General features: G+C 41.5%; 1 protein-coding gene across 11 annotated transcripts in view; it reads right to left on the bottom strand.

The window, feature by feature from the left end:
* Positions 1–24,680, bottom strand: part of ppfia4 (PTPRF interacting protein alpha 4) — a 551,689-nt gene that overhangs the window by 102,579 nt on the left and 424,430 nt on the right. For all 11 annotated transcript variants that reach the window (XM_033042432.1, XM_033042428.1, XM_033042431.1 and 8 more), the window contains exon 4: positions 20,205–20,279. In XM_033042432.1, coding sequence (XP_032898323.1) covers positions 20,205–20,279 — 75 coding nt within the window. The remainder of the gene's footprint in view (positions 1–20,204; positions 20,280–24,680) is intronic.

Raw genomic sequence — 24,680 nt, 5'->3', positions numbered from 1 at the left:
GATTAGTACGGGTGTCGGGATTATGGGGCGAAGGCAGGAGAATGGGGTTAGGGAAAGATAGATCAGCCACGATTGAATGGTGGAGTAGACTTGATGGGTCGAATGGCCTAATCCTGCTCCGAGAACTTATGAACATATGAAATTCCTGGGCATTAACACCTTGAACACGTCCTAAATCCAACACATAAATGTAATCAGAATTAGTCCTCATTTCATACTGATGGAAAAATTAACAAATCATCAAATCATTTGGAAATATTAACGAATATTAAATAGTTATACTTTAGAAAAATGAGCAAGGCTATCTTTTATGTAGTATCATACACTAGAAATCAGATATTTTTGTTTGAAGTTATATGATTCAAAATACAATCTAAAAAGTGAAATTATTTTTATCTCCTGAAATCTCATGCATTTCATGATTTCATTATTTTACTTGCAGACATAAAGTGGGGTGTTGTGCCAAAAATAAAATAAAGCATTTGTCCCTCTACTAAATTTGTCAAGTGCTATGAAGCAAAATAATATCCAATCGTTCTTTTTGGTGTGATTTGAATGAATTCATATTTATTTTGTGACTGGCTTAGAACGATTCAATATTAACAACAGACTCAGGTCCAGTTATGCAAGGAACTAATGTTACAGTACATCAATTGTATATTGAATGAGCTTGACCAGAAACAACAAGAATACAATTGTTTAATTACTTTGGCATATTATCTTTTAACCACTTAACACATTGTACATACTTATTTGCTCTTATTGTTTCGTGTGGTAATGTATCAAAAATACAGCATCTTTGAGATGCTTTTGATTCACTAGAGAATACGACAAAAACATTTTAATTATCGATGACCAGGTAGGTAAGTAAAAGGTATGATCAACAGATTATTTGCTGTAGGTAGTTCTGCAGTCACATAGGTTTCAATGTTTCAAGGTCATTTTATTATCACATGTACCAATTAAGGTACAGTGAAATTTGAAGTATGGTTGTATTACAAAGAAACCTTTTGTCCCAGAAAATCATCTTCAAAAGACAATGGTGTCAATGGGGAAAGGGGGTGGGTACGGGCGAGAGGGTTTCAGACTCACAGTAGCAAAGTTATTTATTGCCGCAAGATTTTCAAAAGCAATACTTTTTTTTAAACTATTAAAAATACTAAAGGTTGTATGTTTCATTGTTTGACAAGAGTATCATTGCAAAAGTATCCAAGTAAGTGAATTCTTGTTCATTTCAATGGTCATCTGCAGTGAAAGCAGCAGCTGAGTATTTACAAGACAATGCTATCTGATTACTGCGGGAGGATACATGGAAACTGTTTTATGTCCACTGTGGGCATAGAACTTTTCTTAAAGTCTCCAATGTTCAGAAACATTAAAAAAAAAATTAAAACAATGATTTATTTCTTGGATGCATCCATGACCGTAGAAATGTAAAGCAGGGAAAGGGGCCATTCCACAACTTGTGATTTTGCTGGGTGTTTAAAAGGTCGGTGTTTATGTATCCATCCATTTTCTGGCTGCTTTCCTAAGTTCTTTACCCCAAATAATTTTGTAAAGAAGCTGGACTCATATTCATGAAATCAGCTTCCATCATCTTTTCAGGAAGTTCGTTTCTGCTCTGTGATTTTCTGTTTACTTTGCCTCTCATCATTCCTGAGCAATTTTGAATCTCTAGTTAATGCCCCACACTGCAGAGAGGATATTTTTTTTGTATCTAGCATCATGCTATACATTTCTAACAGGTTGCCTGTCTGCCTTCTCCATTCCAAGAACAACAGTGGAAACACTCCTTGTAACTGAAGCCCCAGGTAATATCTCGGCACTTGTCTATCCTTTTAAAACCCTTCACTTTATTCCAGAAGGCATAGATAGAGTGGATGTAAAGGGGATGTCTCCAGTAGTGGGAGAGTCTAGGACCAGAGGGTACAGTCTCAGAATAATAGGACGTACCTATAGAATGGAGATGGGGTGGAATTTCTTAAGACAGAAGGTGGTGAATCTGTGGAAATCATTGCTACAGACGGCTGTGGAGGCCAAGTCACTGGGTATTTTTAAAGTGGACATTGATGGGTTCTTGATTGGTAAGGGCATTAAAGATTACAGGGAGAATGCAGAAGAATGGGGTAGAGAGGGAAAATTAGATCAATCGTGATCGAATGGCAGAATGGAACCAATGGGCTGAATGGCCTAATTCTGCTCCTATACCTTATGGTGTTATGGTCTTTTGTTGCTCAAAATTTCCAGAAAACTCCAAATGCGCCTAACAAGTGAATTGAGCATGACTTGTTTGCTTAGCTCACTTCGACGTCTCTAAATTTGTGCTGTTTTATGGTATGGTGTCTTTCCATATTAGTCTGCATTCCATTGCTTTGTTTCTGCGCCATCGTGAAGATATTGGGCCAGACCTGGCTGGCCAGGACTCTGCCGGCACCACTCCCCAGCGCTTCCTCGGTCGCGCCTGACACCACCTGTATTCTGTATTGAGAGCTTGAAGCTTTGTAGCTTAGGGCAGGTAAGGCTTTGGTTTAATGTTTCAGCTGAAAATAAGCACCTCGGTCAGTACAGTTTGTGTTCAGACTAAATGTTATTGTTGGGACTCCACACATGAAATGCCATATATTACACTTGGATATAGCAGACAAGAACGGACACCATTCCCACTTATTTGGTCCATTATAACTGTATTTTAAATTATGCGTGTCTCTATTTATAATTACAGCTAAAAATGTAGTTCTGCCAATTTATCACTTTGTTTGTAATTGAAATAATCTGCATAAACACGAATAAATATGGTGTGAATTCAGCATGCAGCATTACTCTTATCACTATTAGGTTCAGAGCTGGGATCACTTACAGCAGTTTGAAACTGCTCAGGCTGTTATTTTTCATTAAGATAAATATCTCTACGAATATCTAATATCTGCTGAGATGGCACAATTCCATTCTTTCTTACATATCTCTGCCTCAGCTTTTTCATTGCTTTGTTGCTTTTGAAAATAGCACTGTTTCTTTCTGAGAAAGATGACGCTATTTCTGAAATTCCAAGCATTGACAATTATAATGGAGTATTATTCTGCTCTACCAGTTAATGCTAGTGGGAGGTCCTTGAGTGTGTATTCTTTGTTATATGGGTAATTTTTCAAACAGTGTAGGAAGGAACTGCAGATGCTGGTTTAAACTGAAGATAGGCACAAAAAGCTGGAGTAACCTAGCGGGTCAGACAGTATCTCTGGAGAAAAGGAATAGGTGACGTTTCGGGTTGATACCCTTCTTCAGACTGAGAGTCAGGGGGAAGGGAAAGGAGAGATATAGGCGATGATATAGAGAGATATAGAGTAAATGAATGAAAGTAACGATGATAAAGGGAACAGGCCATTGTTAGCTATGGGCTAGGTGAAAACGAGTTACAGACAATGAGACTCAACAAGATGACTTTTCAAACAAATGATTTGATTCACAAAGATACGGCAAATTTGATGATTTGACTTTCCCTGAGTAATTCCCATTCACATCAATCAGAAGGATCGGCTTGGTCTGTGGGATCTCTTTCATTGTTGTCTAAAGATTATGATTCAATTGCTCATTAAAGGTCACAAGGCCAAGAATCTTGTTAATACATGTTAGTTATAGAGGCATTATCGGACTTATTATGAGCCAAGTTTAGGTAGAAAGAGACTATCAGATACTATAACTCATATTTATCCTAATGACCTGATGAAAATGTATCTCTTAATTAACACTGAAAACAGATTCATTGATCATTCACCCCACTAGCTGTTTGTGTGGCCGAGATGTATACACGAGTTTGGAAAATTTATAAACAATGATAGTTGTGATTAATAAACTGAAAATGCTGCAAATACTCAATGGGTCAGGCAGCATCTGGAGAGAGATAAACAGAGTTAACATTTCAGGTAGAATATCTTCCATCACAGCTGTGAAAAAAATGAATAAAATCATGTTTTAAGTTGCAGAGAAGGGAAAAGGTTAAAGACAGGGAATGTCTGTGATAGGGTGGAGATCTGGGGAGATGGTAAGGTGCAATGATGGTGGTACTGGCTGAGAAAGGGCAGTGTATTTTTTCTTTAGAGACAAAGAAGGTGATGGCGGATAGGATGGTGGGTGAGACATGGGGAACTATTCTCTTGGTTCAGGAGGGAGAAGAAGGTATGAGAACAGAAGTATTTGAATTAGAACAGAAGTAGTTGGAGATCCTGTCAACTATGGTGGAAGGGAAGCCACTGTTAAGGAAAAAAATAAGACATTATGGAAACACACATGCGGAGACTATCATCATCAGAACAAGTTAATTTAGAGTCAGACAAAATGGGAGAATGGAATGGGTTCAAACAGAAATCAGGACAGGAAGATTCAATGTAGCTGTGGGAATTGGTGCACTTGTACTGAAATCTGACCCCTATTTCCAGTAATCCGTGTTTTGGATCTCACAGTTCCAGTACTCCCTCTCCCTCCTTCCCTCCTTCTCCCTCACCCCCCCTCCACCTCCCTTTCTACCTCTCCCTCTCCCTCGCCCTCTCCACTGTTCTCATTCATTACCTTCTAGTATTATCACTTACAGCTTTTTTAAGCCTTCACTACCCTCTCTCAGAAGGCATCTTCACATCATTTAGACTTTCTTAATTTCCATCCAATTACACAGGTTCATTCTCCATCAGTCCCCATAGCAACTTAAAAACATCTTCCACTTCAAAGTTATCAGGATAAAAGTATCCATGGTAAGTACAATTTCATTGTTCTTACTTAAAAAGTTTCTCCAGAACTTAGTGTTTTGTAAAAAAGTTATCTTTGCCTGTCAGTAGCTAATAATAACGCTGCTATGCTTTACTGCTATCATGACCTTTCTTTTAAATGACTGGGGAGTGATAGGGCTAATAAACAATCATGTCTTACAGCCTGTTATTAAAACATATCCAGGTTATGCAACCTCCATTCTCAAAAGGTGCTTGGAATTCAGCTTGATATTGAATTCTAGGAAGTTATTGTCCACAATGGACATTAGTATATTCTTGGAAACTACAGAATGTTACGTGGTTGAATCTCTTCAATAAAGGTTGGAGTAACAAAGAAATGATGAAGAACTTGACTCAACTATCTACTAAAAACTTGGCCCTCCAGAGAAAAAATGTTACTGCAGATATTCCAATGGAGAGTGTGGAGATAATTCCAACGAGCTTATGATGTTCCAAATCGTTGTTTTTTTAACTGCATACCCTTGTTTAACAGCAAACCCTTCGAATCAGAGTGGCCTTTTACCACACAGCATCATGATCACCAAACTGCAAAGATCATAATGATGAAAAATACTGTCACTACTCCTTATATTAAGTACAGAAATATGGCCATGGTTTTGTTTAGTGTGGTTTAGAGATACAGTGTGAACACAAAAGGCCCTTTGGGCCCTCTGAATCCATGCCGACCAGCAATCACCGGTACTAAGTCTATCCTACACGTAAGACCATTGGCCCACCGAGTCCATGCTGACCATTGATCACCCATTCACTCTAGTTCTATGTTATTCCACTTTCAAAATCGCGTTTAGGATCAATTTCACAAAGACTAATTAACCCACAAAACCGCACGTCCTTTGCGATATGTGGAGAAAGCAGAGAACTCGAACGAAACACACTCTGTTATGGGGAGAATGGGCAAAAACCTCACGGACAGCACCAGAGGTCAGGATCAAACCCGGGCCTTAGGTGTTGTGAAGTAGCAGCTCTAGCAGCTGCACCACTGTATCACCCTTGTACAGCAGTATAATGCAAATTGATGCTATTTTGCACAAGTGAATGAAAACTAATCGTGACTTCTTGGTTTCTTCATCTTGGAAAGGGGACATTAATGGGTGGAATTTATTAGTAATTGAAGCATGAAATAAAACATTAGTCTAGAATATTGATATGAGTTCATTTGAAAGTTAAACAAGGTTCGGGGCCATAAAGTTAAGTCTGACATCCAGAGAGAACAATCAACACACGGAAAGGTCTGTCAGCTTGAGGGGCCACTGAGAAAAGACAATAGTAGATAAACCAAAATCAACGGTGTAGATGTGGAGAAATAAAGCATGGGAAACAGGCCTGTTGTCACACCAAGTCCTTGCTACCATCAGCCTACCAATACTGTGAGCAGTTTTGGGCACCGTATCTGAGGAAGGATGTGCTGGCTCTGGAGGGGGTCCAGAGGAGGCTTACAAGAATGATCCCAGGAATGAGTAGGTTGACATATGAAGAGCATTAGACATTTATACTCAACCAATGTAGGCAAGTGTGTACTTGGTACATGGGACTACAAGGACTTCCTGCCTGCAGTAGGTGCAATCATCATTAAATGTCCACAGCAATGAGAATGCTGAATAGCCATCTCAAAGGTCAGTTTTCTCTTTTAGCTTCTGAATGCTTCCTTTCCCACTTTTGAATCCTACTCCAATGTGCCCATAGCTATGAGGAGAATCTATTCCTGGCTGTCAGAACACTTCAGGAATGGCATCTTATCTTTCATCAAGACTAGTTACAGTCCTGGGAGTCAAAATTAAACTCAAAAACCTTGGGTGGCAGAGTGATGCAGCGGTAGAGTTGCTGCCATACAGCACTAGAGACCCGTGTTTGATCCTGACTACGGGTGCTGTCTGTACAGAGTTTGTACATTCTCCTTGTGACCGTGAGAGCTTTCTCCGGCGCTCCGGTTTCCTCCCACACTCCAAAGACGTACAGGTTTGTAGGCTAATTGGCTTCTGTAAATTATAAATAGTTTCTAGTGTGTGGGATAGACCTAGTGTATGGGGCAATCGGTGTTCAGCGTGGTCACAGTGGGCCGAAGGGCCTGTTTCTGTGCTGTATCTCTAAAGTTTAAAGGGCCTGTCCCACTTAGGCAACTTTTTAAGCGAGTGCAGGAGATTCTGCGCTCGCCTCATGATCACCACATGGTCGCCACATGTTCGCTGGTGGTCTCTGGTGAGTCTCCTTTATGGTCGCGAGGAGTTCTCGTTTTCTGGGAACTAGTCGCAGCCTCAGTATGGTCGCCGCAAATTTTTCAACATGTTAGTCGCCATGTAGTTATGGGTAGTCGAGGTAGTTGTAGGTAGTTTTAGTTAATCGCCTTTGCTGACCGGGCATTTTCATTGGCTCATTGGGGAAAAAAAAAACGTAAGCACGAGTTTTCGTAACCAAGGATAACCGACCGGTAATGTTAAATGCCCGCCAAACTTCACAGCTGTGTATCTCAGGCTTATTAAAAGTTGTCTGGCTTCTTAAAAGTGTCTCCACTCCTCCCCCCTTTCTCCCCCCCCCCTCTTTTAAAGGACTTACCGTACACTGTGCTAGCCGTCTTAACCTTCCTGTTCATCACGGTGTGTGTCTGTATCACTTTGGCTTTGCACTGTATGAATTTCAGACAGCGCTACCCCGCTTTCCCTGGCCCCTGCCTTTGCGATGTGTTTGTGTGTGTGTGTGTGTGTGTGTGTGTTCCACTCTGACACTCGCCGTTCCAGTTCCCGGTTTTTCAGCGAGTGCCGCAGACTTGACAGACGCCGGCAGTCCGCTGAAAAATTGCCCAAGTGGGACAGGTCCTTAAAGAGTTCAGATAACCAGCCTTTCCTGCCTGTACCAAAGGTAGCCATTTCTGATGCATGGTTATTCACCTGCAATATTAACTGACTTCTCCCCTCCCCATTGATTTTACCTGAGTTTATAATTTGATTACACCAGCATTCCCTTTTGTTTTAATTTCTAACAATTATTGTGCTCTGCCTCTCAAAGATGCAACTTTATTTTTCTATTGCTCTTATTCATCTTTCTTTTTTATAGACCCCCCCCCCCCCCCCCCCCGTTGATAATGGCATCACATTTTTATTTCCATGGTTTCTGAAAAAGCTAAACCCAGATTGTTTGACAGCTCATGAAGATTTCAATTAATGTGCTATTAGTCCAACATTATAATGGCATCACTATTATACACATCATTCAGTGAAAAGTTCCCAAATTAGGTTAAAGTACAAAATCCCAGGATGTTTGCAGGAAAATAAATTCAGGCTACAAACAGATCTCAAATTCCATTAAGATGCTAGATTGTAATTATCTAAATCTGAATTTAACTTTGCGACTGAAGTGATCCATGAACAATGCCATAGGGAATTAATTAGAATATTAGGAAGTCGAGCTCATTAATTTAAATGTTAGCAAGATTCATCGGAATATCTCAATCTGAACTCAATATTCAAGGGAGAGCTGCACTTTCAAAGCATCATAAATCCTCACCTTATACGTGCACTTCCAATTCTCTTACAAATCGTACACAAAATCTTTCCTTGTCAACATGTTGCAATTGTTCCACAGAAATCATTGGCACCAATCCAAAATTATAAATACACCGATGATTCCTTGTTCCTAATCAGTTACTTAAATTTAGAAAACAAAAATTGCATTGAAACGAGAACAATTCTCTGAACCAATATAATCAATTAAATGCATTGTCTGCCAAATGACACAAAGGTAATAAAAATAGGTGATGAATAATCCTATTGTTGACTCATTAGCTTTAAACTCAACCTGAATGTGTTCATGATTTCATTCGGCGATACAAACTAAACCGCTTGTGTGGAATTGTTCCGATGTTGTGGAACTGAAATGCATTTGCAGCAGCCGCATCTACAATTATGGTCACAGGCCCTGCTTAACACATGCAGGGATTTAAGGGTGGTGCAGCAGTCGAGTTGCTGCCTTACAGCGAATGCAGCGCCGGAGACCTGGGTTCGATCCCGACTATGGGTGCTGTCTGTATGGAGCTTGTACGTTCTCCCCCTGGCCTGCGTGGGTTTTCTCCGAGATCGTCGGTTTTCTCCCACACTCCAAAGACGTACAGGTTTGTAGGTTAATTGGCTTGGTAGAATTAAAAATTGTCCCTAGTTTGTGTAGGATACTATTAATGTGCGGTGTTCACTAGTCGGTGCAGACTCGGTGGGCCGAAGGGCCTGTTTCCATGCTGTATCTCTGAACTAAACTATACTAAACTAACATCATCAATCTAACAGTGAAGCCCTGGCCTGCAAATAATGCCCCCACAGAAGGCAGTCTGTCAGGTTGGTTGCTGACGACAGCCATGTCACTTGCATTACTGTGAAATGGACCTTGAGACTGCACTAAAAGCATTCATAAACATTAGAAGCATTGGCAACAGAACAAAGACCACCTGCGCTTGTGGCAGCTCTATAATTATGACATATTACCAATTGTTTCAATATTAATCTTTGTGAATGATTAATGTAAAACCTCTGGTTCATTGGTGCCAAGACTTTAGTTTATTGTCACCTGTACTGAGGTCTAGTAAAAAGGTAGACACAAAATGCTGGAGTAACTCAGCGGGCGAGGCAGCATCTCTGGAGAGAAGGAATGGGCGACGTTTCGGGTCGAGAAACTTCTTCAGACTGATGTCAGTGGAGGGGGCAGGACAAAGATAGAATGTAGGCGGAGACAGTAAGATTGGTGGGAGAACTGGGAAGGGGAAGGGGATGGAGAGCGAAAGCAAGGGCTATCTGAAGTTAGAGAAGTCAATGTTCATACCGCCGGGGTCTAACCTACCCAAGTGAAATATGAGGTGCTGTTCCTCCAATTTACCGACAGGTCAGATTGGGAATAGGAGGGCATGTTAAAGTGCGGAGCAACCAGGAGATCAGGTAGGTTAAGGTGGACTGAGTGGAGGTGTTCGGTGAAACGATCGCCGAGCCTGCGCTTGGTCTCGCCGATGTAGAGAAGTGTAGTAAAAAGCTTTGTTGCTGTTAACCAATCAGCGGAAACCCTATACATTAATGCAATCAAGCCATCCATAGTGTACAGATGCATGATAAAATAGAATAACGTTTAGTGCAAGATAAAATCCAGTAAAATGTGATTATAGTCCAACAGTCTCCAGTGAGGAAGATAGTAGCTCAGTTCCACTCTCTAGTTATTGATGGGATGGTTCAGTTGCCTGATAACAGCTGGGAAGAAACTGTCCCTGAACCTGGACAGGTGTGCGTTTTTACATCACTGTACATCTTGCCTGATGGGAGAGAGGAGAAGAGGAAGTGATCTGGGTGAGACTCATCGTTGATTAGGTCCTAGTGGCCTTGCCAGGGCAGCGAGAAGTGTAAATGGAGTCAATGGAAGGAAGGAAGGTTGGTGTGTGTGATGGTCTGGGCTGTGTCCACAATTCTCTGTAATTTCTTGTGGTCTTGGATGGAGCTGCTTCCAAACCATGCAACAATGCATCGGGATCAAACCTATTCTATTCTTTAATCCATGACTCCGATTCAACCCTCAGGAAATGAAGCCTTTCGCAGTCTGTTGCTCTCACATACCCGGTCTTTTCATCCAATACCCCTTTACTCACCTGATCTGCTTGCAGCAGTGGCTCAACTGGTAAAGCTCTGACCTGAGGGAGGCTGCGGGTTTAAACCCATTCCAGAAACTTGAATACAAAAGGGCGGGACGATGGTGCAGCGGTAGAGTTGCTGCCTTACAGTGCTTGCAGCGACGGAGCGCTGGAGACCCGGGTTCGATCCCGACTACGGGTGCTGTCTGTATGGAGTTTGTACGTTCTCCCCGTGACCTGCGTGGATTTTCTCCGAGATCTTTGGTTTCCTCCCATACACCAAAGGCGTACAGGTATGTTGGTAGGTTAATTGGCTTGGTGTATGTGTAAATTGTCTCTAGTGTGTGTAGGATAGTGTTAATTGCTGGTTGGTGCTGACTTGGTAGGCCGAAGGGCCTGTTTCCGTGCTGTATCTCTAAACTACTAGAAACTAAATATCAAGATCGATCGATCAAGTGCATATTTAAGGGGATGCTGCATAATGGGAGATCACATATTTTGGATGTGCCATTAGACTAACTCTCCGTCTCCCTCTCTCAGATGGATGTAAAAGAACCTTCACAGTCATGCTGTGGAAGAGTGTAGGCTTAGAATTCTCCAATCACTTTTACATAGCTGAATGGCGAAGCCTGCATTGTGCAAAGCAGCTGCCACATCTGCTATTCAAAAAATACTTAACTGGATGTAAAGTTCCTAGGGACAATGTGAAAGCAGACATATATGTAACTGAAAATATATTTAGTTTAGTTTAGAGATACACCGTGGCAACTGGCCCTTCTGCCCAACAAGTCTGCACCGACCAGCGATTCTCATAGTAGCTCTACCCTTCAGACACTAGGGTCAATTTACACTTATACCAAGCCAATTAACCTACAAACCCGAGTGTGGGAGGAAACCAAAGATTTTGGAGAAAACCCACGCGGTCACGGGGAGAATGTACAAATTGCGTACAGACAGCACCCGTAGTCGGGATCGAACCCAGGTCTCTGGCGCTGCAAGTGCTGTGAGGCAGCAACTCTTATGTTGATTTTTTTTCATGTCCAATGGTACATATCCCAACTATCATCACCACCTCCTCCCCTCCGTTCTCCACTCCCACTACGGGCTGTGGCTTTGTTGGTCATTCCCTGAACTAGAGTATTCTTCTGTTAGCAATTCTAACTGAGTCTCGAGCCATGGGTGGGACTAACATTGGCCTGCTGTAGGATGCCTCTATTCTGCTCTCAGGATATAATCACAATAATGATTTGCCACGGGGAATTTGACTGCAAGATCACGCTGGGAGGATCACTAAAGGCAGTTAAGACAATGGCAGCTCACTGTGGCCAATGAAATTCAGATCAAGATGTTTTCCCCTGTTGGGATTTCAAAATTAAGTAACTTACGATTAAAAAGTAAAATAACGAATAATAAATCAATAATAAATCCATTAAATAAATCAGTTATTCTCATGAGAATGAAGAAACTGTATGATTTGACAACATTATAGGGTCATTGAAAAAATACAGCCATTCAGTCCCACCTGCCCGCATTTAGCCTATATCCTTCTAAGCCTTTCCTGTCCATGTACCTGTCCAAATGTCATTAGGATAGATTAAATTAAGGAGCATCTAAATCATAGCAAATTTTCAGTACAAAAGCAGGGCAGTTGGCGACCTCTATGCAAAACCAATTCAGTCAGTCTATTCCACACATTATTTCTGTAGAATTACAACTCTTTTCTCTATGAATATTCTTGTATGAAAGTGGCTGTTAATGCTGTATCCCTCACGCTTAAAAGAGATGAGTTCTTGATCAGATAGACCCAAAATACTGGAGTAACAGGGGAACAGGCAGCATTTCTAGATAGAAGGAATGGGTGATGTTTCGGATTGAGACCCTTCTTCAGACTGAAGAAGACTGAACAAGGGTCTCGACTTGAAACATCACCCATTCCTTCCATCCAGATCTTCGGTGTAAACCAGCATCTGCAGTTCTATCCTACACATGAATTCTAGATCATGACAACTCGCTGAGTGAGATTCCATGAGCTTTAATTCATCTCCATTGAGTTCATCCACCTGCGAGTCTTACCACTACAGTTAGTGTCATAGAAAAATATTCAAATGGTGACAAAATCCTTGCACTTCAAGGAACAATATTGGAGCTGGGATCCTTGAGCAGCATCACTGCATACCTTTCTCCAACAAAATCAAAGAATAGATTAAGCCACAGCTCTTTCGTTTCATCCCATTTCATACCAATGCTGCCACCGTCTTATTACTTGGTACTTCAACTAAAGCCTTTGGAAGTTCAAATAAGCACCATCTGTTTGATAAAGGCATTGCCTTTATCAAACCCCGCAAAAATAATCAATCAGGCAGCGTGGCAACATTGTATGGAGTTTACATATTCTTGTGAAAGCATGGATTTCTCCCAAGTGCTCCCTCCTATATAGAGTCATAGTCATAGAGTGATACAGTGAGGAAACAGGCCATTCAGCCCAACCTGTCCACACCGGCCAACATGTCCCAGCTACACTAGTCTCACCCACTTGGTCCCTATCCCTCCAAACCTGTCCATCCATGTACCTGTCTAATTGTTTCTTAAACATTAGGATAGTCCCAGCCTCAACTACCTCCTCTGGCAGCTTGTTCCATACACCCATCACACTTTATATGAAAAAGTTACCCCTCAGATTCCTATTAAATATTTTTCCCCCACTCTGGTCAAGAGATTCTGTGCGTAGACAAACTCAGCAGGTGCAGCAGCATCTATGGAGCGAAGGAAATAGGAAACGTTTCGGGCAGAAACCCTTCTTCAGATTGAACCAGAGATTCTGTGCATCTACCCGATCTATTCCTCTGTGCTAATTGTTATATAAATTGGCAACTACATATTGCCCCTATAGTCGCTGACAGGTGGGAGAATTGAAAGGATGTTCATGCGCATATGTGAGGCAACAGGTTGCAGAGATAGGATTGGTCTGCGAACGAGCATAGACTTCTAGGTGAAAGGAAAGAGAAGTTTGTTAGGCGTTAAGTTGCCATGAAAAATTCCACGCTAGTTTTCCTTTTACAATCCATTCTTGTAAAAATTACTATCAATATTATATTCTGCAAAAATACACACTATTCAACTGGCATGGCAGGTCTGGCATGAAGTTGTTGAATTTATCTAGGATGAATGTCTGGGAGCAGATGTGAGAGAAAAAATAATAGTCATTTTGATAAGATTAGAAGATATAAGGTAAGCGGAGGCTTATGTGGGAAACAAACACTGCCTGGATTGCCTGTCATGTTTTGTAAGACTGCTTAACCTTATGTCTCCATTAATAATAGTCTCAAAGTAGTAGTTATTAACAAGTGTGAATGCATAAATATCCAGTACAGGCATTTCACGAGCATATACTTGGCATGAATGACCAGCTGACGATACAGGCTGGAAAATGTTTTAAACCTCATTTACATCTTCAGAAATACATTGGGATTAAAGAATTTTAAGCCCTCTGTGAAGATGCGTGAGCGAGCTTTGCTCTTGGCAGATCATTCTCCAATTAGTCATACATTGGGAAATAGGCTTTTTTTCAACGTTAGATTGGCCATAGGAATTTATGCATGTGATAAATTAAATTGAAGGATTGTCTCCGAATATACATAAAGAAAGGATCTAAACACCCAACACTCCATATGTACATCACCACTGAATGTTAATTCACAAGTGGAACAGTTTATTTTCTGTATTTGGAAAAGATAAAAGTTTCTTTAGAGTACAAATGGGCATACTTTACTTTGAGTTATAATGTAATATTTAGATATCAGCATTAATAGTTTTCATATCACACAGTGTGATGAATGCTACTAAATTTTCACTAAATTGCTGTGAAATAACTCTGGCTCTGCACTTATACAAAACATACAATCGATGATGTTGGAGGAGGTGCAGGTGAACCCTCTGCCGCACTTGGAAAGCATTTCCTGCGGTTGCAAGGGAAAGTGCCAGGAGAGGGGGTGGTTTGGGTGGGAAGGGACGAATTGACCAGGGAGTTACGGAGGGAGCGGTCTCTGCGGAAAGCCGAAAGGGGAGGAGATGGGAAGATGTGGCCAGTGGTGGGATCTCGCATGGAGGTGTGCGTTTTCACACGTGTACCTCTTGTCTGATGGGAGGGTAGAGAAGAGGGAGTGACTGGGGTGAGGCTCATCCTTAATTATGCTTGTGGCCTTGCCGAGGCAGCATGAAGTGCAAATGAGTCGATGGAAGAGAGGTTGGCTTGTGTGATGGTTTGGGCTGCGTCATTGCACAAGTTAGGAGTGAAGAGAGGTTCTCGTGTGAGGTACAGGTGTGAAAACGCACACCTCCATGCGAGATCCCATCATTCATCAGCCGCAAGTTTAAACAAGTGCTCAGAACTCGGATTTGAGAGATGGTAAAATCCCCATGTAGTTTCACACTGCAACTGCTGCAAGACTATAACGCTTCAGCATGAAGCACTGCAGTATTTTTCCAAGTAATTCCTTAACTCTTCACTGAAATAAAACCTCCACCAGTATCTTGCGGCTGATGAATGAAGACATGCATAAGCAAGCAATTTTGTTTTCCTTAGGCATAAAGCAGTGTGGACCTTCACATTGAGTTCTTAGCTGCCATTTAAAATACCAGTCTCAAAGAAGCATCCACAGAATAACTGCAGCCTGATGCAGTTACCATGACTATACCCACACAATATTAATCATTTGCATTTATTTTTGACCAAAGCCATCACTCCTGGATAAGGTAAATCGAAAGTCCATTCTAGAACACTACAACCTCCAAATATATATATATGTATATGTGTGTGTGTGTGTGTTTCCGTACGTGTGTTGTATCTATATTACTAAATCTCTGATCTTGATCGCTTTTGGCTGACTGTGCTGCGATTTCCGAGAGACCGCCGCCACCTACGGCCGTCATTTTTGGCCACCTCGCTCAGAGCCCCCCTCCGCCGTATGAGTGTGGAGGATTTTTCTGTCGATGAAAAATGAGAAAGATATTAATGTTTTTACAAAATTCCCCATTCTCTCTGCTGCCCCCGCTGGCGGCAGGGGGAGGGACTATAAAACCAGGAAGTGTCGTGCCTCACTCAGTCTCTGCCAGAACCAGGAAGCGAGAGGGTCACGGCTCACGGCTCTCTGAGCTGCGAATAACACTGAAGGCACGTCTACTCCACGGTGAGTCCCCTCGATGTGGCTGTAAAGTGGCTGCAGCCCTTTTTAAAAAGTTTGTATTCACAAAATGAATTTTGGTTGTCGGGTGTCTGCAGCCCAATTGTTTGCCTCGCCTTTTTTTTAACAAGTTTGTGTTCACAAAGTGAATTTTGGTTGTCAGGTGTCTGCAGCCCAATTGTTTGCCTCGCCTTTTTTTAACAAGTTTGTGTTCACAAAGTGAATTTTGGTTGTCGGGTGTCTGCAGCCCAATTGTTTTCCTCGCCTATTTTTTAACAAGTTTGTGTTCACAAAGTGAATTTTGGTTGTCGGGTGGCTGCAGCCCAATTGTCTGCCTCACCTTTTTTTTAACAAGTTTGTGTTCACAAAATGAATTTTGGTTATCGGGTGGCTGCAGCCCAATTGTTTGCCTTGGCTTTTAAAATCGTTGCAACAGTTGGATGCCAGCCCAAGCATCCATACGACCCACAATGTCTATACTAGCCCTCTGGAAACCAGTACCTTCGGCCCGCAACATCCATACTAGCGCAACAGACAGCCCCCCCCCCCCCACTGGCGAGCAGTATTGGAATTGATGGAGAGGTGGAATATTGCGTTGGTGACCAGCCCTCCCGTGTGATGCTGGTCCAACGGGTCCCACTTAGTCTAGCACACACACACACACACACAAACACACACACACACACACACACACACACACACACACACACACACACACACACACACACACACACACACACACACACACACATATATACACACACACACACATATAACATATATACTGGACTTCTTTTCCTTTATGATATTGTTTACTGATTACTATATATACATATTCTGCTGCTGCAAGTAAGAATTTCCTTGTTCTGTTTGTGACATAGGACAATAAAATGTTGACATTTAACAAGAGAAATAAACAGGAAAATATCTTATAGCTATTCAACTTTCAATAAGCCTGTCAATAAGAGCTGATCGGAGCCTCCTCAAACTTGCTCCACTTTACTATATGATCTGATCTAATCCTGTCCACAACTCCACTTTCCCTATTCCCTGACAGTCAACCTCCCTGCAGCCCAAGAATCGATCTCAATCATTAATCATTAGTATATTCAATAACTCAGTCAAATTTCTGTCACAATTCCAAAGATTCAAAAACCTCAGCAAAGAAATTCCTATCGGGTCCATCTTATGGGCAATCCTTTGCACTGGAACAATACCTCAGCAATTTGGGTTCTCCATTGAGGACTAACATCATCTCTGCATATAACCTGTGGAACCCTCTCAGAATCTTGTATTTTAATTTGGCCATCTCTCATTTTTCTAAACTTCAATTGACGTTTGGCCCAACTGACTTAACATTTCCTTGGAAGACAACTCGTTCACCTCAGAAATCAACCATATGAATTTTGGGTTCTGACCCGAAATGTTACCTACTTCTTTTCTTCATAGATGCTGTCTGACCCGCTGAGTTAGTCTAGCATTTTGTATCTATCTTCGGTATAGCCAGCATCTGCAGTTCCTTCCTGCACATTTTGTTTGCTCCACTGCAAAAGCTCCTCAGGGCTGGTCTATTTTGAAGATGTTCTCCTCTTCTCTCCAACAGGAGTTCTACAACACCCCCTGTTTTGGCTTAAGAAGGGTTCCTACCTGAAACATCACCTATATCTTTTCTCTAGAGATGCTGCCTGACCTGCTGAGTTACTCCAGCATTGTGTGTCTAACTTTGGTATAAACCAACATCCTAGCCAATTCCTTCCTACACATATGAACTTTTGACTGGAATGCTTCCAGTGCTGAAGAACACAAGTTTGAGATGAGCTAACTTGCAGCAAGTAGTTTGCGCAAGCAATATTGAAGAATATTTTTCAATCTATCCAAACAAAGTACAACGAGTCCATTCATCACGCTGTCAACAACATGCAAATACTGAACACAGTTGTTGATGCATTTCCTCTTCCAATGACTACAAGCCAAACAAGGCAGGAAAGCAAAATGACCAAAGGATTTTAATCAATGCAATTTTGAAACTACTTCAATTGAGAAAACTGGCTTAATATACAAATACAATTCTCGCTTACTTTTGTATATGAAGGAACTGCAGATGCTGGCTTGAACCGAAGATAGACACAAAATGCTGGAGTAACTCAGCGGGACAGTCAGACTGAAGAAGGGTCTCAACCCAAAAGGTCACCAATTTCTTCTCTCCAGAGAATGGTATCGACACGAAACGTCACCCATTCCTTGTCTCCAGAGATGCTGCCAGTCCCGCTGAGTTACTCCAGCATTTCGTATCTATCTTCTGGTTGACTTTTGTCGAGACAAAATAAAACAGCCTCACGCTGTTACTTTTTGCAATGTGTGGCATCTATGATTTTGTTTGAAAGCACAGTTTTGAACTGTTTTGGTTCTCGATATCATGCTAATTAAGAATATTTGCATATGGATCATTATGTTGCTGTTGCTTTTTTTTAAATATCTGACACTTGGGACTGGACCAATTAAATGAGTCTAGCTAACCACTTGTGAGATTTCACGTTGCACATCGATGTCCTACATCTTTGATTATGGTTTAGAAATGTAAAACCCGTTTTCAAGCCAAAGAACCAGTTAACATAAAATGAACCAATTTCTATGAGAAGACGAAAATCTGACCACCAAGTCAAAAAAGCCATGTTGCCTTGCAACAGATAAACGACTTTCTCTATTCAGATTGAATATAACATTATTCGGTCAGATCCACGCAATTCCAGTCATGTCATGCTGCTTTTGGAAATCACATTTTCAACCTCTTTGATGATGCTAATCCCAACCAAGTTGTGGGATCATTCCCCAACAATCATTCCTTGCAAACTACTAACTTCTGCCCGAACAATAGCTCACAATGAACATTACACAATGATTAAAATAATAATTTCATGATATGCAATGGACTGCATAAAGCCACATGCTTAAAGGATGTACTCAATACATTCATCTCACGCTAAACCAGCTAAGACCAATTCCTAACCTGTGCTGGTCAGAAGTATCTGTTATACTTTGACAAAAATTAATTGTGCGGCACAGAGACCCGGGCTACATCCTGACTACGGATGCTGGCTGTTCGGAGTTTGTACATTCTCCCCGTGACCGTGTGGGCTTTCTCCAGGTGCTCTGGTTTCATCCCACACTCCAAAGACATGCAGAATTGCAGGTTAATTGTCTTTTGTAAAATGGCCCCTAGCATGTAGGATGCGAAACTGGAATAACATAGAACTAGTGCACAGGTGACCATTGGTCAGTGTGGAATTGGTGGATAAAGTGCCTGTTTCCACACTGTATCTCTCAAATGAAATATCACTTAGGTTAACAGAGATCTAAAGTGACAGGGTGATTGATGGTCGGCATGAACAAAGTGGAGCGAAGGGCCTGTTCCCATGCTGTATATCTAAACTAAAGTAAACTAAACTAATTCTTGATAGCTGAAATGCATTAAGTTATCTTCCAATTTTGGTATCAAATCCCGAATCAGGATGCCAATTTCATCCATCACAATCAGATAAAAATATAAACTGACAATGCAATGATACGCTGATCAACAAGCTGAGGTTATGTCATCTGAAACTGAGAAAGAATCCCTAATCTTGCTTCATCAGAGACCAACAAACTATCATCATTATTCAATCCTGAACCATGCAGTGAGATTAATGTCAGAATGTCCACAGTAACTGTTCAGTGACAAAGACAAGCTATCAAAAAGCATTTATCACACTTCATGCTCCTCATATATCAGAGATAGTTATCATTTACTTCAAGGGAAAGACCAAATGCATTACTACAGTAAGAAAGGCTGTAATTATGGAGACCACTGCAAAAGTATTTAAAATGCAGAAAAATTAAAGGCAAATATACGTAATGAAAACCCGTAAAGCTCTAATTTCAGCAGAAAAATAAAAATAGCCGTGCCTCAAAACATGTGGATCCTGTGCAGCAGTTTATACGGTGTAACAGCTTAATGCCAGTTAAAATTAATTCCAGACTGATTAAATGTTGTTATAAATTGGAAAATAAGTAGTATTAGGAATGATGTATAATCCTGCCATGTATATCGTTTGCTGGATGGATAATTTTTGTTTGAAGCTCATGCTTATTTATAAGTAAGATGAGGTCTCCTTTGGAGCCAACAGGGACAGTTTGACTCAATTCAGCCAAGCAGGGAAATAAACACCTGCTGTATATATGAAGCACACGGTCAACTGGGTTTATATCATGAGAGTTTACAAGAATGAGAGTGGATCTGTGCAAGGAAGATGCCTCCCGTAGCTGAATGTCCAGAGAGGTTAGATAGAGTAAAGCATCAAGGCCCTATAAAATGCAACAACTTTACCTCTGTGCCACCATGATTCCCCAGTTGCAGCACACTAAGCTCCAGTTGCTATTTAACAAGGGGGGATGTAATCCATTACTGCATAGCTGCATTATTTGAAAATAAAACAAATGCACGGAATGATGCTCAAAGCTAATATTATGACTGATGGCTCCATTTGATAGAAAGAAGCAGCATTGAGCAGGTAAATTAGACAGTCAATCCATATATTCTTCACGAATGCTCCAATGTAGAGTTAATTTCAGGTCAGTTTGTTATGACGGGTAACAAAGAATTTGGCAGAGATTTGGACTTACCTCCTGGTTGGCTGAAGACAACTGTTCTTCCAGCGTTGATACCCTCTCAAGTGAAACACGGAGTCGCTCACGAACCTTGAGGAATTAAGAATAGGAAATGCATTGAAGCACTCTGTAGTTCATTACGTCAGGTAAAAGTAAGTAAATTGGACTTGTGGAAAGGGTTGGGATTAAACCAAGAGTGCAGGAGCACCAACATTGCTCAGAAATATCAGGACCCTACTTCATAATTGAAATCCCAAACAATAGCACACTTTACCAAACTCACCTGATCATTGTGAGCAACAATTTGCGTTCTTGGTTAACAGCACATTCTTAGCACGCAGTCATTAACATGCACAAAGGTGAGAACCGCAATGTGTAAAAATATGGCCCTCCGAGCAACTACAATCAGTGGCATTGTCCTATTAAGTCCACAACATGGAGTTGGTGATTCCTCAGAAGGCTTGCAGATTCTGAATAGTGCACCTGATACAGATATTTCACCACAACAGAGAACAAATATCATCAGCTTGATATAAGTCTGACCATGAATCAAAGCAGGAGAAACTCTATTGTCAACACTGCCACAAACTTGAACATAACTCTGAGAACTAAACCTGCTTGGAATTTTATTCCTGTATCATGTAGTGTAACAAAGTAAATCTCAATCCAGAGTCATAGCATTGAATTTGGGAGTTAGGTAATTAAATCCACTGCAGATTACAGAATTTAGGACACTGCTCCCCAATTGTTGACTCTTGTATTTAAGTTGAAATTTGCACGACAACTAGTGTAGGTGAGAGACCAAGAGAGAGGGTTGCATCTCCTGTGTTTGCGGAGGAATGTACCTGGGGAGGGGGTGGTTTGGGTAGGAAGGGTTGAGTTAGCCAGGGAGATGAAGGGGAACGGTCTCTGCAGAAAGTGGAAAGGGGTGGGAAGAATTGACTGGTGGTGGGAGACACAAAAAGCTGGGGAAACTCAGTAGGTCAAGCAGCATCTCTGGAGAATAGGAATAGATGATGTTTCCGGTTCCTCCCCTACCCTGGTCGTCATGCTAGTTTCACGGCCGTTGTGTTGAGTTTCACTGTGTGTATAACTTGGTATCACCTAGCCCTCAGCCAACAATGAACCGTGGACTCCACCTTTCCTTGATCAACATTACTTCTTGTATATCTTTCATTCATTTGTTCTATATCTCTCTATATCACCGTCTATATCTTTAACTTCCCTTTTCCCTGACTCTCAGCCTTAAGGGTCTCAGCTGAAAATGTCACCTATTATCTTTCTGAAGAGATGCTGCCTGACCAGCTGAATTACCCCAGTTTTTGGTATCTATTTTCTCAGCTGAAGTGGTCCATCATTACAAATGCCCACATACTGCAATGAAATTCTTTCAAACTTGTGAAGTTATGCACAGAGCAGCTGGTATGCCTGCCAATCCACTACACATTCAGAATAAACGGATGTACATTTAGAAAGGAGGTGAGGAGGTATTTCTTCAGAGGGTGGTGCAAGTGAGGATAATGACAAACAATGTGTAGGTATGTGGACGTGGACATTTTAGTTGCTGATAACAATGAGGGTGAATCAAAACTACACATCAAAAAGAGTCCTCTTATCAATGGAGCAGGACATATTAGTTTAGCTTAGAGATACAGCGCGGAAATAGGCCCTTCGGCCCACCGGGTCTGCGCCGACCAGCGATCCCTGGATATTGACACTATCCTACACCCACTAGGGACAATTTTTACATTTACCAAGCCAATTAACTCCGTACAGACAGCACCCGTAGTCGGGGATTGCACCCGGGTCTCCGGCGCTGCATTTGCTGTAAGTCAGCAACTCTACCGCTGCGCCACTGTGACCGCCCTAATATGTGGACGTGTATTTGGGCAAAGTTAAGTACACTAGCGAGGTGAGTTGGCGTGAAAAGTGATGTTCTGGAGCAGACTTTACAAGGCAAATTGATAGGTTCGGGTCAATGTACGCATTAGAATCTTCACAAAATATGACACCTTATTCCGAATCCTCACTGCTGAGGTCACTGAATTGCTTTCACCAGTGAGACCAGCAGCATGCTTAGGTATGGCAGTACGCTACTGGACTGTGAGAAAATAATTTCATGGTAAGTTTGCACTTCGCACAAGTGACAATAAAAGCACCACTGATTCATTGACCATTAATTGATTAAATGCTCCCTCCAGCCAGGCCTTCTTGAACTAAACTAAACCCCATTCTTTCACGATTGAGAAAGAGTGTTCAATCTGAAATGTTAACTCTGTAACTCTACACTGGAGCTGCCTGCCCCACAGTGTGTTCTTGATTTATTCTTTCACTTGCTCCCTTTCCTTTCACAATACCATCAACTGCCATGTCTACAAAGTCCTCTTTTATATTGGATTTGCAAAGGAATCTCTCCAGCTATCATCACACCCGCTCAATCTAACTAGACAGCAAACCTAAAAATAACATCTCAATGGCATGACTCAACTGAGTAGCTACAACAGGCATGTTGAAACATGTTCCAGATATCCTGCATACTCCTGACAACACTCACTTCCAGCACTCTGCATGAATAAAATTCAGCCCGCATTTAAAGTTGAGCAAAACTGTGCTGCTCTTTAAAGCGCCATCGTGAATGTTCTGCTTATTGAAATGTCAGTGTGACAGCTCTACATACTTCAAAGGAAGCAGTCAATAAGGGCTTGTGACAATGAGAACTCAGGGGATAATTCCAACACCATAAATATCAATAAGGGTATGAACTCTGACTACCTCTCTGGAGATAAAAGGATCATCATGAAGCAAATAAAGAAACAATTGGCACACCGGCAATAAAGTCAAGAAATGTCAGTTAGGATCACAAATTCAGAACAAAGCAAATTGGATTTTGTGAATCGTTGTTTGTGCTTTTCATCAATAAGTTCTGTTAAATAAAATGGGCAATAATATAACCACTCGCTTTAATACAAAATACTGTGGCAAGCAGCAAACAGGCTTGTTTTCAATTCATGCTGTGCCTATGGGAATGCTTCAGGAAGCTCAATGTGATGTTAACAGTCGGAGATCATAGCAGTTCATGTTAAGAACACATCCTGCTACAAATGGCCGAACACAGCTCTGTACGACTGTGGCACATTTCAACTTCTTATATCACCACCTTTGGAGTTTCTGATGTTCAGTCAGGCTGAATGTTCATTGACTAGGAACTCGCTCTGGCCTATCTTTACGTGGGTAGATAAAGAAGACATTCAAACACAATGCTAAAGATCTGGGTGTGAGTCGTGAGTCACGCCACCAGAGGAGTTACTCCAAAGATATAGAAGTTGGGAAGTCAGCTCTTGTGAGAGTGCAGTCAGCAATCTGACATTTTTGGACAATATCAGAGCGCTTCACTTCAGCTCACCAGATCATAATTTGGAAACAGACATGGGGATGTTCCCATCGGAAGAAATATGTTAACCTTTGTTGAAATATTTATTTCCACATCGGGAGCAGACCTGTGCATGCACGTGTGTGTGTGTGTGCGCATGCGCGCACGCGGCCCCCAAGAAATTGCGTCCCCCGCAAGTTTTGATAGCGATTTCCGTGCCTGCTTCTGAACTGAGTCAGTAGAAGTCTCGACCCGAAACATCACCTATTCCTTCTCTCCAGAGATGCTGCCTGTCCCGCTGAGTTACTCCAGCATTTTATGTCTATCTTCAGATTAAACCATCATCTGCAGTTCCTTCCTACATATGTCACTGCTTTTACATCCCTCAAATAAATTGGGTGTAAAACTGCATGCAATATTCCATTTACAGCCTTTCTGATTTACTAGTGTCTGATTCTAAGGACAAACCTGCAGATTTAGTTTACTTCTTTTATAGCTTTTATTTATTGTCAAAATAACTTTATTTTTGTTTTAAAAATATACAAAGTAAAAACCGTGCAAAATTCTTAACACATTCCTGGTTTCTCTCTCCCTCTCTCTTTGTACCTCCCCCACCTTAGTTCTCCGACTAGTTCCACTGTCCTCCTGATTAATTTTACTTTGTACACCCCGTTGTCACCTACCCCTCAACCAACAATGAACCATTCTACATTTCCTTGATTAATGTCTGCTTTGATCTGTTGTTTTCACACCCCACCCTTCCATATCACTAGTTCCCCTCTCCCCTGACTCTCAGTCTGAAGAAGAGTCTCGACCCAAAACATCATCCATTCCTTCTCTCCAGAGATGCTGCCTGTCCCGCTGAGTTAATCCAGCATTCGGTGTAAACCAGCATCTGCAGTTCCTTCCTGGACACCTAGTTTCTATACATTCAATATTTCTGGTGGTATACCCATTAGTACTAGGACCTCCCTTTTCCCTTACATATGGTGCCGTAGCCACTCATGAGGCCCCGAGGTGATATCCTTCAGCTTGCTCCGGGAACGCAACCAACATGATCAAGGATCATTCACGCCCTGATCTTTCTCACTTCTATCGGGCAGAAGTTACAAAAGCTTGAA

The sequence above is a fragment of the Amblyraja radiata genome, chromosome 24 (genome assembly GCF_010909765.2).
Source record: "Amblyraja radiata isolate CabotCenter1 chromosome 24, sAmbRad1.1.pri, whole genome shotgun sequence".
NCBI classification, from domain to species: Eukaryota; Metazoa; Chordata; class Chondrichthyes; order Rajiformes; family Rajidae; genus Amblyraja; species Amblyraja radiata.
Note: the sequence above shows the minus strand (reverse complement) of the source record. Positions and strands in the feature narration are given on the sequence as shown.